The sequence below is a fragment of the Calidris pugnax genome, unplaced genomic scaffold (genome assembly GCF_001431845.1).
Source record: "Calidris pugnax isolate Ruff unplaced genomic scaffold, ASM143184v1 scaffold9, whole genome shotgun sequence".
NCBI classification, from domain to species: Eukaryota; Metazoa; Chordata; class Aves; order Charadriiformes; family Scolopacidae; genus Calidris; species Calidris pugnax.
Window position 1 is genome coordinate 6,527,421 of NW_015090778.1, and position 19,496 is coordinate 6,546,916.

The 19,496-nt window shown below is 38.8% G+C and overlaps 1 protein-coding gene across 17 annotated transcripts in view; it reads right to left on the reverse strand.

Annotated features, from left to right (window-relative positions):
* Nucleotides 1-1,306: 1,306 nt before the first annotated feature.
* The window catches only part of TNRC6C (trinucleotide repeat containing 6C), a 54,382-nt gene continuing 36,192 nt past the window's right edge, over nucleotides 1,307-19,496 (reverse strand). For 11 of the 17 annotated variants that reach the window (XM_014951882.1, XM_014951859.1, XM_014951829.1 and 8 more), the window contains 11 exons: nucleotides 19,029-19,151; nucleotides 17,591-17,674; nucleotides 16,922-17,153; nucleotides 15,023-15,190; nucleotides 13,594-13,785; nucleotides 13,303-13,446; nucleotides 10,336-10,452; nucleotides 7,560-7,754; nucleotides 5,979-6,049; nucleotides 4,898-5,037; nucleotides 1,307-3,231 (listed from right to left, as the gene is read on the reverse strand). In XM_014951882.1, the coding sequence (XP_014807368.1) occupies nucleotides 2,871-3,231; nucleotides 4,898-5,037; nucleotides 5,979-6,049; nucleotides 7,560-7,754; nucleotides 10,336-10,452; nucleotides 13,303-13,446; nucleotides 13,594-13,785; nucleotides 15,023-15,190; nucleotides 16,922-17,153; nucleotides 17,591-17,674; nucleotides 19,029-19,151 (1,827 nt within the window). In that variant the 3' untranslated portion in view covers nucleotides 1,307-2,870. The remainder of the gene's footprint in view (nucleotides 3,232-4,897; nucleotides 5,038-5,978; nucleotides 6,050-7,559; nucleotides 7,755-10,335; nucleotides 10,453-13,302; nucleotides 13,447-13,593; nucleotides 13,786-15,022; nucleotides 15,191-16,921; nucleotides 17,154-17,590; nucleotides 17,675-19,028; nucleotides 19,152-19,496) is intronic. The other 6 variants (XM_014951874.1, XM_014951866.1, XM_014951836.1 and 3 more) reach the window with 1 other exon arrangement.

The window sequence follows — 19,496 nt, forward strand, 5'->3', positions numbered from 1 at the left end:
CACACATACATATTTTATATAACTGTGTGTGTGTATATATATATATATAAAATATATATATGTCGGAGGCGTGTAATGGCAATGAGATGCAATTACTCTGAGGAAAGGTTATTCAGCTAAATACACTACTAGAACTTGAGAAAAAAAAACAAGTCTTGAACCCAGTTTGTGCATAGTTCATGATCCTCTATAAAACCAGCTTTTGTTAATTTGCAATCTTGCAGGACCCTTTAAATCTGATAAAACCATTAAAAAGCTAATCTTCCAAAAAAAAAAAAAAAAATAATGTAATGCACAAGTTTCCTGATCCAAGCAGGCAGGGAGCACAATGTTCATATAATTTTTTAAACATACGTGAAGTGTATGTTATTCCATTGTCTTTCTTCCTTTCAAAACAATCAAAAACATTGATCTTTTTTTTTTTTAAACATAAAGCGATTTTTTTAATATATAAAGCACTCTTCAAACATCTATTTCTTTTGAGTCCATTATTTGGTAAATATGTAACTGCTACACATTAGATTAGGTATTTTCTTCTTTCTTACTGTCTTTTTTTTATTTTCTTTTGTTTTTTAATAATATCTTCAGTGCTAGGAGTTGGGTTTTAAAAATACATGAAATGGTGTGGAGTTGCTCCTCGGGAAACCCGGCTTTCCTGAGACATCTTCCACCATGTGCAAGATAGTGATCACAAAGTTTTCGCCACTTTGACGAAGAGGAGGAAAACAACAACAAAAAATAGTACACAGCAATAGTTTCCTGATCCAAGCAGGCAGGGAGCACAATGTTCATATAATTTTTTAAACATACGTGAAGTGTATGTTATTCCATTGTCTTTCTTCCTTTCAAAACAATCAAAAACATTGATCTTTTTTTTTTTTAAACATAAAGCGATTTTTTTAATATATAAAGCACTCTTCAAACATCTATTTCTTTTGAGTCCATTATTTGGTAAATATGTAACTGCTACACATTAGATTAGGTATTTTCTTCTTTCTTACTGTCTTTTTTTTATTTTCTTTTGTTTTTTAATAATATCTTCAGTGCTAGGAGTTGGGTTTTAAAAATACATGAAATGGTGTGGAGTTGCTCCTCGGGAAACCCGGCTTTCCTGAGACATCTTCCACCATGTGCAAGATAGTGATCACAAAGTTTTCGCCACTTTGACGAAGAGGAGGAAAACAACAACAAAAAATAGTACACAGCAATGGCCAAAGAAAAGAATAATACAACAACACTGTTCAATCCCAGAGCTCTGAAGTAGCATATCTTCATTCTGAAAATAGTTTTCTTTACGATGGAAGTCTTTTTTTTTTTTTTTTCTTTTTAATTCCTTTTTTTATTTTAAAGTTTGAAGGAGAAAAAAAGGTCTGTAAACAGGTGGGAGCCAAAACTCCTGGCTCCTCCAAAAGCAGTCAAAACCTATGTCCAAGTGCTTGTTTCTGTTCCTGCTTGCAAGGGAACTATCCACTCTTTACAATTATCTATGGCCACAGTTCAACAAGAGTATTATTTTTTTTTTTAAACTTTATATTCCGAATGGAAAAATGGTGCAATACTCCGGTAATAATTTTCTTGCATTAGTCCACAATAAAAAGCCGCTAAAGGTAGATATACATATTATTCTCCAGAGATACACACTGTAATTTTTAAAATGCGATAAGAGTCCTTGAGTAAACATTTACACGTGAATTGTCGCCGGCCCCTTCTATCAGTTTCTTTCTTTTTTTTTTTTCTTTTTTTTTTTCTTTTTGACATTATAGGATTAGCTACAAGAAGGGCTGCGGACACTCAGTGCAAAGTTAGAAGCTAATAACAATTAAACATTTGACCAATGAGCAAATAAAAAGCATATACTGGATAAAAGGAAAAAGTTCACACTTTTAGTTAAACCACACGTGGGCACACACACACACGCGCGCACACACACACACACGAGCACACTCACACACGTACATCTGTTCCAACAAAAACATATAGTCCAAACTTTAAAAAAAAAATTTCTTAGAGCCTGTTTTTTTGTGTACTGATGCTGACCTGGAAGTGTAATAATTAGCCTTAGAAAGTGTTCACATTTTGTTATTGGCCTGCTGGATTCAAGTATTTGCATGTTGATATGTTGGTTTTTTTTTTCTTATTTTTTTGTTTGGTTTTTTTTTTTTTTTTTTTTTACACTTTTTCGATTTTTGGGATTTAAAAAAATGACATGAAAAAGTAATGAAACAAGGGTAATGTGCATAGGCAGATCCATGGGAGTAGTGGACACAGAGATACCCCAACCCCTGCCCTCCCTCCCCCCCGCTCAACCTGTACAGTCAATAGTTACCATTCGGATTCATTACTTTTCTGTACCAATGGTAAATATCACACTTCACCCTTTCTGATTATTGGGTCCGCCTCTGGTAATGTGCATAATAGTCACAGGCTCATTTTAAATAGGCTTTCATCTCCCCCCTTCCCCCCCCAAGTTGATAAAATAACCCTTTCCAGCCCAAATTCTGAAAAGTGCCCTTCATGATAGACCTATTCTAAGCAGCTTTTATACTTTGTTTTTTTGTTTTTTTTTTTTAAATCACCATACAAACATAAAAAGACAACATAAAACAAAAAGCCATGAAAAAAAAAATATATAACCTGTCATTAGCATGTGACACTGACCAAAAGGAGCCCATACTGTTTCATCAACAGTTCACAAGGACTCCTGCAGTTTCATATTCGATATTGGACAGAGGTACTAAAAAAAAGGGCTGCCAGTCTGATCTGTTAAAGCTGGATTCTTCATCAAGCCCGGGACTGGAAAGGGTTACAATTTTTATTTTTCCTTTTAGTGCTGATGATTGTTATTTCCATTTCGTTTTCCTCTTTGTTTCCTAGATGGACTCCCCGCTGAGAAGGTCACCAGGAAGAAGAGTATTCAAAGGTGTGGGGCTTCCGATAACTCTGCCGTCGTCGGCGCTGGGGGGTCCCCAAAGGCTGCTGGAGTACTGGGGCACCCCCCCCCAGAGCAGGTCGCTGCTGCCCTTGCCCCCCAGGCAGGGGGGGTTCCAATGGCCGGTGTCGGGGCGCACCAGGCCGTGGGAGCTGCTGGAGGAGCCCAGGCGGGTGGGGTTGGTTCCAGTGTTGGATTGCCAGCTGGAGGTGGGCGGCAGCGCCTGGCCCTGCGCTAAGAAACGGTTGACTTCTTCTTCGCCAGCGAACTCGGCCAGGATGGTAGTGTTTCCCAGGACACACCTGGGGAGAGAAGCAAAAAGTGAAACAGGGGTGCAAAGGGCACTCGGGGAAATAGCCAAGAGGGATACAAATCCGTTTCCTCACCCCACCCACCCCCAAGTTGAAACCAAATTAAGTGGAGGCCTCCCAGATCACTGATACCGTAAGGATATTGCCATGTACATATTAAATTAAGTACTTATTTTGAATCTCACACATTCCTTTTGCCTTTCACAGAATCACATTATCTTCTAGGTTGGAAGGGACCTTAAAGATCATCTTGTCCAACCGTCAACCTGACTTTGACAAAAATAGACACCCACACAACAAACAAGGAGCATCATCACTAAACCATCCCTCCCAGCACTACATCAACCCGGCTTTTGAACACCTCCAGGGATGGGGCCTCAACCACCTCCCTGGGCAGCCCATTCCAATGGCTGATGACCCTTGCAGTGAAAAATTTTTTCCTAATATCCAGCCTGAACCTCCCCTGGTGCAACTTGAGGCCATTTCCTCTCGTCCTGTCGCCTGTGACTTGGGAGAAGAGACCGACCCCCACCTCTCTACACCCTCCTTTCAGGGAGCTGTAGAGAGCAATAAGGTCTCCCCTCAGCCTCCTCTTCTCCAGGCTGAATAACCCCAGCTCCCTCAGCCTCTCCTCACAAGACCTGTGCTCCAGACCCCTCACCATCTTTGTCGCCCTTCTCTGGACCCGCTCCAGCACCAAAATGTCTTTTTTGTGGTAGGGGGCCCAAAACTGGACACAAAACTTTGGCATGACTTCTTTCCCCTGATGCCTACATCTAATGTGATGTAACTAAGATGGGTCTATTTTTCATCTCCGATTGCTCTGAATGCTACTTCATATATTTAATTAAGGAATGGTCAACAGTTAAGAGGGGAACAGGGTCATTAATATAATTATTATTACTACAATTTCTGATAATGGGAAAGTAGTTGTAACTTTACATCTGAAGTAACCATTACTCCTAAATCTCTAAGTACAGGGAAGCCCACCAAGCCAGCAGCACAGCTAGTTCCAAATGTTGTTTCAGCTACAATCAGTATTTTTCATTATATATAACCTGTTGATAAAGAAAATTCTTTCCAGCTCTAAGCACCCAAGTATTCTTTTGAAACACCCATCTTCATATTCTTAATTTTCTATAATGTCACTGATTTTATCACACAAATTCTCCAGCTCTTTTGTAGGATGCCAATTAGTCCTGGGGATTTTAAAACACCTAAAAAGCACATTTTCTTGTCATACATTTCTTTCCAAATTCCTTTTTTAAAAGGTGACCACCACGAACACATTCTTCATTTATCATCATTTTACACTTTCTGTCGAAGCTAAAACCTTGTCTGATGCTCTCTCTGAGCTTCCTTTGGAATTCTTATCACATCTTACAAATTCTTTGCAGTCTTACAGGTGACAAATCCTCACCGAGCACATTATTCACAGTGAATATCTATTATCAGGTTTTGTAATCACCTCTTATTCAGCAGTATATGAGTATTTACCCCCCCCATTACTTTTCCTCTCTCTCATTAGGTAATTTCCCAAATCAGATTAAACTAACTAGTGATCAGCTCCGAGTCCTAGCAAATAAATGCCTCTGAAAATTATTTCTGAGATAAAAAACTGGCTTGGTAACAAAAGAGAGAGTGAGCAGAAACGTACATATGCAGAGACTTTTGGGCCTTGGCTGCTTCTTCCTTGGAACTGTATCGGACCACAGCATTCCCTTGCGTCAGGTTCAAGTGGAATGTTATCAGAGGACCATGTTGCAAACACAGTGTCCGCAGTGTGGAACCATCAATCTGGCAACAGGGAAGGAGGGAAAAGTATTTTTGTGATTTTACTTAAATGTTTTGTAACTGAGTATGTTTTAAAAGCTAAAGGATAAGTAGAGGTGAAAGAAAAAAAGCTTTTTCTTCCATAAGAAGAATTTAATTAAAGATTTATCACCATCTTTTTAAGACATTTTAAGCACAGAATCTCCCAATTTAGGTGATACAAATTATATTCGTCATTATAAGTCCACAGAAGTTCAGGAATAAATCAACAGAAAAACACATGGTTCAAAAATACAACAAAATTTTCCCCCAGATTGGTTTGGATGTCTACATTCAAAGCTTGGTGACTTATGTTCTTCCTTGTGAATGACACTATGTGGAGGATTAGAGGATCTGACAGAATACAAATTATATTTATCATTAGAAGTCCACAGAAGTTCAGGAATAAATCAACAGAAAAACACATGGTTCAAAAATACAACAAAATTTTCCCCCAGATTGGTTTGGATGTCTACATTCAAGGCTTGGTGACTTATGTTCTTCCTTGTGAAAGACACTACGTGGAGGATTAGAGGATCTGACAGACTTAGGAGAGGAACAAACCAAACCCATAGGAAAAGCAGATTATATATCTATGTATCTGCTTTACAACCTCCTTCACCTCCAAACTTACATACACATAAAGGGTGTATACTGAAAAAACTAATTACAGTCTTAAAAGTTCATACTTGATTTGACAGCACCATACTGAATGACTAATTACACTCTTAAAAGTTCATACTTGATTTGACAGCACTTTGAAAATGTAACAAATTCCCTGTAGGAGACAGACACTTGTAATAAATGCAGAATAATTATTTTCCCTTCCAATGAACCAAATGACCAGGGTTGAGAAATGTTGTTCTTATCATCTCTTAAACATGACGAGTCTCTTCCCGTAACTAGTTCTCTTCAACTCCCTTTACCTGGGGGGTGAGGTTTCGAAGAACCAGCCAGCTGCTTGTTCTCCCTGAGCTGTCAGTACTCCACGCAGAACCTACGGGACAAATTCCACAAGAAAAGGCTTTATCACGGTGCGGAAAGTGTGTTACAATAAGAAAAGTTATCTGGAATCAGAGCGTGCTAGCAAGGGTTACTGCTACTGAAAACAAATCCTACAGCAGCTTCCTCACATCTTGATTTATTGTCGTCTTCGGAATGAAAGGCTGCTGAATGAAAACCTGCTTTTGGCACATTTAAAAGATCTGGGGCATTTTTCACATTCCCACAAGAACTATTAGGAAACTAGCGGATGCAGCTATGACACCGCAACAAACTGCATCTTCAGGTTACATTAGAATTAATCTGGAAGACATATTTTAAAAGCAATTCAGATGTCCCAGCTCAGATTGCTGCCTGCTATTAAAGATTTTTATAGCGCTGCAGCATTCTGCTATCTTGCCAATGATAAATTAATGTATATGACTTATTCAAAACAGGTATTTCCGCACCGACGATGTTCTGATTAAAGATACAAGGACACAACCAACAAAACCTGCTTTTCCAACTTCAGCCTGATGGTTTACAATGAGAAACTGTACGAGCTTGAAATTTATGAGTGGCATTTGAGAAACCACAGTTCTTCTGTAGTCACACGTGTGACCACACTCAGGCTCCAGAGAGAATCCTGGCACCAGCAATGTCTGCCCCCCAGGTGGGCTTTGGGTGAAGAAAACTCACAGAAAATAAATGGCAAGAAGAGGGAAGAACATTTAACTCCCAGTTTAGCAAACGTTGATTAATAAAATTGTCAGCTTTATAAAATAGGTGTGATACTTTCAGTTGATTAATAGTCAGCTTTATAAAATAGGTGTGATACTTTCAAAGCTGGCAATACTTCCCAAACAAACAAGATATATATATATCTATCTATATTTATGCAGCCACATCAGCCACATCCATGGTTTCCCATATTTGTATTTAAGCAAATTTCAAAGCTGGCAATACTTCCCAAACAAACAAGATATATATATATCTATCTATATTTATGCAGCCACATCAATGGTTTCCCATATTTGTATTTAAGCAAAACAATGACATCTTAAAAAAAATCTGCCTGAGAAAATCAAGACACTCCCTGAAGGCTCTGCAATGCCATCAGGTCCTAAAGGCTTCCCATCCATGCTCCAAAAATGCGTTCCATATTAACTTCCACAGGACTGATCTTGAAGCCTCACAGGCAGGTATAGATCATACCACAAAACAAGAAACATGTTTAAAACATATTTTTAGAAATTAAGGAAATAGAGCAAAAAATTCTAGTTGGAGTGAAATGATTTGGCAGTTTCTACATAAAATTACTAATAAGAGCACCTGAAAGATGACAGCTTCGTTTAAAACTTATCCTAACTAAACCAGCCATGAGCTTCATCCCTAAAACATACACACTCTACTCGTATTAAACCTCAAGTTTCTGGAGCCCAATACACAGCTGTGGGGTGTCTCACCATGGTGACACAGAGAAAAAGCAAAGAATTCTAAGAAGCAGAGAGAGAAGCCAGGAGTACCAGAGGAGTAAGAGCTGGTCCAACCCAGGGGACTGGCACCCCACGTAGATGATGGCTTGGTGTTGGTTAAGCCTGGAGGTGGTCTCGTAGGAGCAGTAGTGTTTCTGGGTACCTTCCAGAGTTCGTGGGAGAGAGAGGCTTGTGTGTGAGATATCGGGCCAGAGGACCACGTAGACTTGATGTCTGACAATTTACCTGCAACAGAAAAAAAAAAAAAAATACATTTGTATATTTTTAGTTAGCGACAGCTGTTAAACCAGGTGGGATGGGTAACCATCTGCATTGACTACATTCTTCCAACGTTTCAGGAGAAAAAGAAATGCCTTCTGTATAATCCAGTGATATAAATCCTGTATTACTTGAACCTACTTACACATTTTCGAAGGATTTTCTATTTAATGAATCTCACATCACCTGTTACATACACAGTTCCCTTTAAAAAATCTCCTACTATTTCACTTTTTCGTAATAGATGATACATGAAAAAAAGACCAGAAAATAGACTTAAGTATTTGAAACATAATTTCATCAAAATTATAATGAAACACCTCAAGATTGTCTCTCTCAAAGGTTTAATAGAACTTAACCATTTTTTCTCACACAACTCATTTTATCTAATAACCCATATCTAGTAACCCGTATATCCATATGTTCTTCTGATATATTATTGAAATTCCAAAGATCAAAGACCAACAAAAAATGTATTTCTCAATATTCAAAGTAACAGATACCTTTTTCCAAGTGTCTTTGAGAAAAATGAAGTCTTCAGAAGATTAGAACATGGCACAACCTGTCACGCTTTGTAACTTTTTACAGTTGTTTGTTATTTCCCTAATCAATTTTTAAACTATCTTACTAGTGTTCCTGCCAAATCAGAGTTTTATGAAATAATACAAGAAAATACAAGAAAAAAGAATAACAAATGCAGTTTAGCATTCACAGTGGCAGAGAAAATTGTTTCAAATTGTGAACGTCAAAACAAAACCCTTCATTTTATATTACAACCCTTTATTTTATATTATAACCTTTGAGACTCACACATCCCTTCCTTGTACCAACCTAAGTTGTGAAATTAAGGGTCCAATTTCCCACTGTTACTAACGTTACCAGCACGTGTGTGACTGGAAGGGACTGGAATGGTCACATCACTGCATCTTCTGCCAGAGCAAATGATATTGTGATTACGCCGCCTTAATGCTGATTGCAGACAGGAAGAAAATAGTTGGTCTGGCAAAGCCCAAGACGCAAAAAACTGCCTTAAAGCTTCAATGTTGATTGCAGACAGGAAGAAAGTAAGTTGGTCTGGCAAAGCCCAAGACGCAAAAATCTTGTGCATTTTTTAAAAACCAGATTTGAACTGGCAGATGAAGCTTAAACTCAATCAATGCTTTGTATCAGGCAGCCATTGAGGGTTTTCTGTTAGTCTTAAAGCCAAATTTACCAGTTAGCAAATCACAGCCTCAGTTATATACATACACTCCCCAAATTACCTCAATTTATTTGTATCATTAACTAAATTATTTTATACTGAATCATAGCAATTTAAGTGAAAGAGCAAGCGCTCTCTCATCTTCTTGCAAACTTTAGCAACAAAAATAATTTGATGACGATGAAGACATTAACAAGGGAAAATGGTGGGGGGAAAGGCAGAAAAATGGGAGTTTTAGAACCGAGAGCAGCTCAGGCTGCAATGTAGCACATGATACATGCACATCACCAAATGAAGACATTAACAAGAAATGGTGGGGGGAAAGGCAGAAAAATGGGAGTTTTAGAACCGAGAGCAGCTCAGGCTGCAATGTAGCACATGATACATGCACATCACCACAGATCAGATGTTACTACGTCACTACTACTCATGGGGTTAACACAAAGATTAGATGACACTGCAAAAAAAAATATAAAAAGCAAATAAAGCAGAAATGCATGGCAGATAAAAAGAAAAGCAAGCCATTCCTTTCTTCTCCTTTCATTGGAGTAAAGCATTTAAATCCACCCTTTTTGTTTTGAGTTCTGCAGTATGACCTGGAGGCTTCACCTTCATATATTCATAGAAGTAGAGGGGTTTCATTGATTAGATCTGAACATGCTAATACAATCCATACAACAGCCCCAACACATTTTCATAATGGGACAAACTGGATATTTGGTTGCCAATTTGCAAGCAAAGTTTCCATTATTTGCAGAGAGAGATGCTCCAGAATTTATAGCTCATTAAAAAGAATGAGGTAATTATTTAGACCATCTACAAGCTCAGCGATAAAGGGGAGCATCAGGCTTTGGATTGACTATTAAGAGACATTTAAGAGCCTCAAACCCAAGCCCTCCACAGCCCTGCAGAGTACCTCCCTGAGGTACTACTAAACATTTTCTTGATCTGAAGATGGTTCACTTTTAACAGTGAATTTATTAACAAAAATTTCATATCGGCTCTTAATGGAAGGGTCTAGTAGGGGTGTTTCTACTGAGGTCCTAGACAACAGAATTTTGCTCCTCAAAGTGCAATGGAAATAGTGAATAAGAGACCTCGATGCCAATACAGAGTGATGGCACGTGGCACCGAGAGGAATAAATACATTTTTCCTTAGCGCAATTCCAGGCATCCCATCCAACGCTCCCCACTGAGGAGCTGCCAGGAGAGCTGCCCACCTAGCGCAGCGCTAAAAAACATGCTTCTGTCTCCAGTAGGGCTACTGTAACAACTGGGAAAGCACTTTATGGGACCTCCCTCTCGGAATGCAGAAGGATGTGAAAGTAGAAATGCCATTTTTCGTACCTGCAATGCTAGGTGCGGATGCAATGCTGCTGAAAGAGCTACTGTAGCCGGAGGCACTAAGCGGCCAGGCACTCGATGAAGGCAGCGTGGCATTCTGAGATGATGTTGGGGATGACCCTGCAGAACCAGCAGAGAAGCAACTAAGAAAGATGGGCATAATGAGGTTTGGTGTGACATAAGCAAATCTATTACGTGCAAATACAAACCATGCAAGGCATTTTCCTTTAGTCAGCCTGGTCTCTCAAGTCTAGGAATGAAATGTTACAGAAAGCATGACAAAGTGAAGCAAAAGTCTTTAGTAGAAGAGCAAAGCAAGCTGGCACAGCAGCAAACGTACTAGCGCCTGTGCAGAAGACAAATTCTGCATTTCCTTTAAGATTTGTGACTCTTTCAAAAAATCAGTGTTAAACTGTTTAGTCTCAAGGAACAGGCTTCATTTATAAAGGTGCTCTGCCAGCTGACTTCAGCAATGGCAACTGTAGATGAGCATAGATGTATATGATAAACTAACCTCTTACCATGGGTGATTTCTCCTAAATTACTGGAGGTAAGCACTTCTACATCCTAATGCCCACAAACATCTTTAGATTTTTGCAGACTTTCAGTAACGCAAAGATGTATCTTAGCAATCTCTTCTCAAACTGATAACATTAAACAAAATAGCCTGAAACCATCTTGGCAAATCATTTACAGTCTGAGGAGCTATCTAAGCACACATACAATTTCCTTACTGGCAGCAAATGAAAGAAACTGAACATAAAATAAAATATCTTCATTATAAAGACCAGAAGAGCTGGAAGTATTCTCTCTAGCCACCAACAAAATTAGATGTGTATCCTGGGTGACTGACCATTCCTGACATACATAGGTGGACTGTGACACTGAAACATCTTTAACTGGCTAATAAAAATAGGTGACTTCTTTGGAAAACAGCCCTGTACTGAGGAGTAGAGGGAAGAAAGTAAAAAGACAATCTCATCCCTCTCAGCTCAATAAAAAACACAGGCTACTGGAACAGCAACCAACCAAACTTCACCTTATCAAGGCTCACTGCCCTCCACAGGACACACTAACAGAGACATCAGTCCTAAGCAAAGTAACTCTATATCAAGGCTTTTTCTGGAAATAATCTATTCCCCAGGCAGGAGGGAGGGAATTATATCAAATTGAAAGGCCCATATGCCCACAAAGCTGAAACCGTTCCCGATTCCACATGGCTAAGACTTTCAGCTGATAGTAGCTGATCCTGCAAAGCTTCATTAGCAAACAATGTGAAACAAAAATCAACCCAAAAGCTTAAGTTTTGTGTGTTTCTAAGTGCACGGTGCAAGAACGGTACAGGCCGCAGCCCAGCCCTCTAAAAGGATTCCAGCTCTGGTAATAAATCCATATACTTCCAGTTGCAGGATTCAAAGAGAGTCTCTTCCAAGCCCCAATCTCACATGGAGAGGGGTACTGAGAGTAACAGGTTAATTTACCTAAAACCCACCTAGTTACATGAGCATAAAGAAAAAGATTCAGCAACTAGATTTCTTATCATATTAATAACAAGCTAAAAAGCTAATGAGACAAGGAAGCATAGATGGATCCCAACAGTCACTGCTTTTCAGAGGGTTTTGGCTCTTGAGGGCCTGTTGACTCTGCAAAGATCATCTGCACTGACTCTCTCTATGTGTTATTATTTCTTCATTCCACAGACAGATTATACACCAACAGAGCTAAAGTACACTTTCCTTCTACAAGGAAGGAAATACCTACCAAAAATACTTAGAAATATCTACTACCTGTAGGAAGTGTCTAACTGACAGGTATAGCTCTGTAGGGCTTGGCTTTTGGCCTAAAGGTGGTATTTCTCGGGTGCACCGAAATCTGACTGAATTTTATACTTTCCTTTTTATAACTTGAACCCATCTGGGTTGCCATCCCCTTGAAGTACATTTGGGTCATTAAAAGCTAGTTCATCATTACTCATGCACACAAATACTTCATGTTTCAGCTCAAATAAAGATTGCTTTCTGGGAAGAGACAGCTAAAACCACCCACGGCAACGAAACCTCTGCCTCCTTTCCCTCACCATTCACATCCCTTCGCCTGAGTTAACAAGCCCAGAGCTGGAAACTTATTTCAAGCACAGATTTACAATTTAAAAACTTGTTTACAATCTACGCAGATATCACAGATGTAACTACTAAAACAAAATCCACATTTTTAACCCTGGCAGGTCCTGATTGTACTATTCCTGTGTATATTGGAGTGCTCTAATAGAGTACAGATGACTTGCCTATTTCAGCACGCTGATCACAATTAAACCCAGCCACCTTTCCCTCCATCCACATTCAGTACATCTAGTTAACAAGCAGCACAGTCCCAATGGCTTACTGTTTGAGAGAACAACTTTTTAGTTCTGGAGTAAACACTACAAGGACAAAAGGAATGGAAACGCCATTGGGAAATGCTTGTTTACTAGTCAGTTCTCTTTTTTTTCTTTTTTTTTTTTACTGTTTTGGGGATAAACAAGCTCTAATTTATTTTGCTGATTGGTCTTCTAACAAAGCTACAACTAGTTAGCAAGACAGAAGCCCACTGCCTCAGCAACAAGTGTGGAACTTTGGGATTGTCTCTTCTGAGCGTTTCAGCAAGTGTAAGGGGTTGGTCAGTACAGAGAGGGAAATCTTGTTCAAAACAAAGTGTTAGATGTTACAAAAACTTCCAGTGACCACAGAAGTTTCTGTTACATCTCACAGACTTTTCCACCATAAAAATATTTACATTCCCTTGGAAAACCAGAAACTTCTTAGTTCCGTATTTAAATCAAGTCTTTCTGGATTTTCAGTGAAAGTTCAGAGCAGAACCATTATTCGACTAGGATTACATGTGAAAATATACTACTTCCATACTATATGAAGTCAACTTTTTGGGAAAGAAAATGAAAGCATCAACAGATGTGACAGTAATTTGTGTGTTTACCTCCACTCTTGAGAAGATAGCGATTAACATCCTGTATCGTGGTGTTTATGGTAGGCCCAGTTGGAACACTTCCAGGAGTAACATCGGGGTCATTTTCAGGATCAATATTCTGCAGTCCTTTCCATGGCACTCCTGGATGAAACTCTGTTTCAAAGAGAGTAAAAATAAGAGTATATAAAAGCGTTATTCTCCAACGTTCCTGTGTATAAAACCGGATGAGGATTCAATAAATAACACCAACAACGGAGTTTAAGGACATCACTTTAACACAAACGCTTTGTGTGTTGTTACCTGGTGGCCAGTTTATGCTGGAGCCATTGGAAATTTTATCACTATCGGTTTTGGCACGTGACCAGCTGTGAGGAACAGCTACGGGTGGGCTGGCGGGAGATTCACTGTTTTGAATCAGATCATACCGGCCATAAGAGTCATCAATGGAGGACTTTCCCGGAGGACCAATACTTAAACCTCCAGGTATAGCACCTGTAACGAAGGAAATGGAAAGGCTTTGTTTAGGAGTGGGACCAATTTTGGGTATGGAATTTCATCAGTCCCTGTATTTTGTTTCTTTTTTCTTTTCTTTCTGTATTACAAATCTAAAAAAGAAAATGAAAATAATAACGAAGTAAGCAAGGCTTAAGAGCCTCTGCAGCCTTACTAGGAATTAAAGCTGTGAGATATACCACTGGTTCGATCTAGACACTGAAGTTAAAAAAATTCAGATCACATTACTGTCAAAAAGACACTAAGCAATTCATATCATTCAACTGATGGTAAACAGGAATTTGCTGAGACAGCATACTAAGGAATATCACTGTAGGCAAGCCCCCTTCTCATCCATCTCTAGACAGTGCACGATTTGAAATTTGGCCTTTCTCATGTTCCTACAAACTCTCAAACAACACTTTTGGCATAAGCAGTACAGCTACTCGAAGAATGAAAAACTATTGTAAAAGAAATAATTCATGCTGCTCAAAATAAAATCCCGGATACAATAAAGTTAATGGAGCACCATGTTCTAACAGAATAAACTTGGTACAGGAAATAAAGGGAGAAACGGCTCAGGATACTGGAGGCATTAGGGATAAAGGTGTTCAAACAGATTAGCAATCACTTCTGGAAAAATATGAAGTTTGTGCTCCGAACTCCCAGGGTGGGTAATTAGGTAATCCATCACGTCTTTGTACGGGACTGGCTGCGAAAGGTTGATGATATCGGGAAAATTGTGGGAGAAAGTCAATGTAAAGTTTTTTTGGATTGAAGGAATGCAGATGTGGAGCAAGGGGAAGCTTTGTGGGACTTGTTTTGCCAACACTAACGACTTGCTTTACCTGAACTCCATGTTCTGAGCAACAAAATTCAGAAAATGAAAAAAACATTCCTACGTTGCATGTAGGAAGCGGGAGAACTTCAATGCATTGCTGAAAGTGACTACAGAAATCATCTTACTTGCTTTACCTGAACTCCATGTTCTGAGCAACAAAATTCAGAAAATGAAAAAAACATTCCTATGTTGCATGTAGGAAGCAGAAAAACTTCAATACATTGCTGAAAGTGACTACAGAAATCATCTTTAAAATGCCAGAGTCTCAAGGGCACTCGGTACCACCCATTCCTGAGCACTCACCAAAAATAGTAACACAAGGGAAAAAAAATTACAATTGCAATATGACTCCAGTGCCAAAAAGCCGGCCTGACACAGAGATTAAAGGCAACATACCGTGCTTGCTGGAGTTCTGGTCAAGTGAAGAAGCAGCACTAGACAGATTATCCATTGAGTTGGGGTGTGTCCACTGAGGAAGGCGAGACTGGGACTGAGAAGTGTCCTTCACTGACAAACCACCAGTAATGTCCATGTTATTTACATTCATGTTCGGGTTCAGTCCAGCTAAGGGGAAACAGGCCATTAGAGATCTGCAATGTACTGGAGGATAGAAAGATGTGTTTAAAAAATTCCAGCTAAAGCAATTATTAAACATTGATTTTCAGACATCTGTACGTATGTAGTAATTTACTGTGCACATTTTCAGTCTGCTGTCAAGAACTTTCGCTTTTACAGGAACATCAATATAACTCCCAAGAATTCAGAAAATGTTAAAACTTTGCTAAAAGGAAAAAAGGAAAAATATGTGTGGGTAATATTTTAAAGCTGTCAGTATTTCTACTTGCAGTCTCTTCCCTTGGCTTGGAAAAGGTATTCTGGAAGAAAGCGCTGGAATGCTACGTTTAAACCAGTGAAGAATTTCTGGCATTCCATTGCTAAGCCAAAAATATTCTTTATATCTCTTCAGCACACCTCCCCATGATGTCTGCCATTTTATTTTGCTAACAATATTTTTTAAATCTCACACAAAGCAACTAATTAAAAGGTCATACAAACAGCTGCTACCCATCAGAGCAGGTACTGAACTGTTTGGGCACATATTTAGTACACACAGAACAAAATCACTCAGACTACATTTAGGGAATAATTTTGACATGCCTCTGTGACACGAATCTGGGTCCTTTTGATATATGATCCTGAATGTTCGCAGATCACAGGAAGCTGAGATATGATAAGAACCTCTTAAGACTTTTAATTCATAAATTCTTTTGCCTTCTGATGCTCCCTGCTCTAACAGCTCAGCACAGCAGTCAGAATTCCCGTCTTAACTGCTGCATGGCAGATAAAGCTGGCAATTCTATCGTACACAGTATAAGGAGAGTCACAAAGAGATTAAATTAATTCCTTTGTGTCATAAATGAAGTCTGTAGCATACATCAATCACACAGAAAACAGGTCTGAAAGGTTGTTCTGTTCACCCTGTCTCAAGGCCAAATCGATGATTTTGACATCAATCATATTTGACAGATCTATGTCTAACCTCCCACAAAATGACCAGTGAAGAAGATTTCAGAAACTTCCTGCATAATTTATTCCACTACTCTACTCTGCTTAAAGCAAGTACGTGATCTTGAAAGTTTATAGATCTCCTTCTGTGCAGCTAAAGTTTATTACCTCTCGCATTAGCCATATGCAAGAAAACTTTTCATTGTGATCTTTTACATTTTTTGAAGATTCCTGCATGTCTCTCAAGTCTTCTCTTTAGACTGAAGTGAGCAGAGAGATTTCATTTTTTCCTTAGCAGTCATGTTTTTGAAACTTCTAATTGTCTGCACAACACTCTTCTCTGCAGTCCTTCAAACTGATCCAGACCTTTCCTTAAATACACTGATCAAAGCTGATACCTTACCAGTTCTGGTCAGAGTGGAAAGATGACTTGGCATGACTTCCAGATGATATTCCTGTTTATCAACATGACGTTTGTGTGTTTTGCAGAATGGCGCTGTTAGTTTATATTTCGTTTATAAATAGTGCCATACGCAGAGAGTTAATTTAGTGCATCTTCTGGTTTAGTATTTGTAGGCAGAGCACAGGTGAGGAAATACAGCCCACCCGAGCAGCTACCCGACAGGCATGCAGTACCATGATTTTGTTTTGGCAATTCAACATTATTTAATAAACACAGCTTTTCTATTTCTGTATTATAGTGCAGAGCAAAATATTTCGATGCTGAATTAATGAACTATACTCCCTCTGTCTGTTTCCTATGGAACTGCTTTAATAGAGGGCACTCACCAAGAGGGTAAGGAGCAAAGGTGTTCGGTGAAGACTGTTGCTCTTTGGTCTGCAGGTCAGGAAGGCCGGGAGCCTGGGGATGGGGTGAAAAGCTATCCATGGCTGATTTGCCTGCAGAGGGGTGCAAAGAGAGATGCGGAGGGGGAGGCTGCTGCTTCATAAGCAGGGCCTGGGCCAGCTGGCGCTGGTGCTGCTGGATCTGCTGCTGCATGTTATTGATTGTACGTGCAACCTGGCAAGGAAGAGAATCAATAAATGCTCAATTGAACCAAAAGACACCAGACTTCTTATGCCTTTCTCTACAGCGAAATAACACAATAGGTCTCTTTACAAATAACAACTGACTGTATTAAGGGTTGAAGAGCTTTCCTCCAGTAACAGAATGCTGTGAAATAGCAGTTTTACTCCAGCACTCTTTCCTTTTCAATACTCAAGCTATGCGCTATATTATTGTTTCTAAGGATGCTTTAGCTGCTTTGCTATAACGTAGTACAACCCCTTTAAGCTATTAATATCAAACTCTAATTGGAGAGATTGAACTGCTCAAGCTATGCACTCTATTATTGTTTCTACGGATGCTTTAGCTGCTTTGCTATAACGTAGTACAGCCCCTTTAAGCTATTAATATCAAACTCTAATTGGAGAGATTGAACTGGCAGGAAAACCTACTTGCTGCTCCTGTTGTCTCATGGGTCCGGAAACATTACGCTGAGCCTGTAACATCTGCTGCTGGATTTGTAAACGTTGGTACGCCTACGGGACAGAAAGGAGAGGTCAGAGGTCCTCACACACACAATAAGCCCAACGAGCCTGCTTGAACTGCTCTGGTAATTATAAAATCAAAGACAGAAACATTGGAGTTTTCTGAAAACAGTCAATGAAGCAAAAGTAACAATCTTGTTACACGAGTGTTTTATAATACCTTTGTTTAAAACCAGTGTTGGTTGTTTTTTTTTAAACCAAACACATCAATAAAAAAATCTGATGAGTAAGTTTGTGAGCAGTAAGTGGTCATTAAAGATAGGAACCTTCAGGTTTTAATCTGAAAAAACTGTAACACAAAGCAAAAATTAAAATAGAAGTTTATAATACTATACAAATAGGACAAATACCAATAGTTATTTTTGCTTTGGCCCCTCTGAATTTTGACAACACTGGATTTAATCAGTTGTGCTGTTTTATTCCAGAAAAATCCCACGATTTTCATGTGGTTAACTGGTCAGATTTGGGTTTTTTCCCAAGGTGTTTCTCTGAAACACGTGAATTTAAAATGTATAGGATTTCTGTACAGATATGTTTCAAGTAGCTGGGTACTGCTCAAGTATTACCACGACATGTGATCAATGCTGCGCTCCTCAAAGCTAGGAAACATATCCAGAAATAAGTAATAGTATCAAATACTGTTACTAATAGAAGAGTTTGACCATCACATTGAGATCAGCAATTAAGCTTATTTGTCATCCTCCATTTCACGTTTAACCCTAGCAAATACTGACTTACTGTTAGCATGTTTTAAAAATACTCTTAAAATCCAATGAAATCTCTTCACACACACACATACATAAATGTAAAATTTCCAAATATAGCAAAAGTACACAACTTTTAAAAGACAAGCAGCTCTTATCACATGATGTGCTTAATATACATTCAATTAACTGAAGGAAATTTACTGTACACTTTATTGTTTAGTGAGGCAACTGAAGGAAGTTGTCCAGGTAACTCAGGTAACCAGCTCTGCCAAGATTTCTCCCTTGTTCTTTGTGACACAAATCTCCCAGTTGGTCAATGAGTTCCATACGTTGCCATGTAATACCCAGATTACTGTTCTTTGAGAATATACTGTTACTCATACCAGTACAAGACAACTGACTTTTTACTTCTACTGATCAGCTGTAAAGAATAATTATTCCACAAATGACTATTTATAAAGCCTGAGGCAAAAAACATGATTTTGTTTCTTTGAAAAGAAACTCTACTAAAGAAATCAGCATCTGATTGTTTTAAAGATCTGTCATGTTCATTTAAAAATTTAGTTAGCCATTCTCTTATTTTATCTCCATGCCTTCAATTCTGATTAAGAGCTTATTTGCCATGTCTTTTAACTTACCAGCTGCAGCTGATAGAGCTGGTTCAACATCGTCATATGCTGAGGATTATTAATTGGCGAGGTTAACTGTGCAGGGCTGAGACCAATGTTTTTTGCTGCAAACTGCAAAAGCTGTGCTTGAACCTAAGAAAGAGCAGTGTATTAAACATTGTACATTTACTTTTACCGCTGGCAACCGTGTAAGCCATTAATAAGAGTCATAAGGCATCAGCTGGAAAATATTATTATTACCAGAAGTAGTACCATGAACTATAACTATCAAAAAATTAACAAGAGGCTATAATACAAGTCTTAATAAGCATACCCAAACCTCCATTTATAGAAAAAGAGCTGAGAACAAACTTCTCAGCTCTCTAGAAACGCTACATTTTGCAAAAAGGAACAAGAGAATGTGCTCACACAGATAACAGAGAATATACACGTGAGAACAACTTACCCATGTAACAAGCTTAGTGGCTAGTAAATACA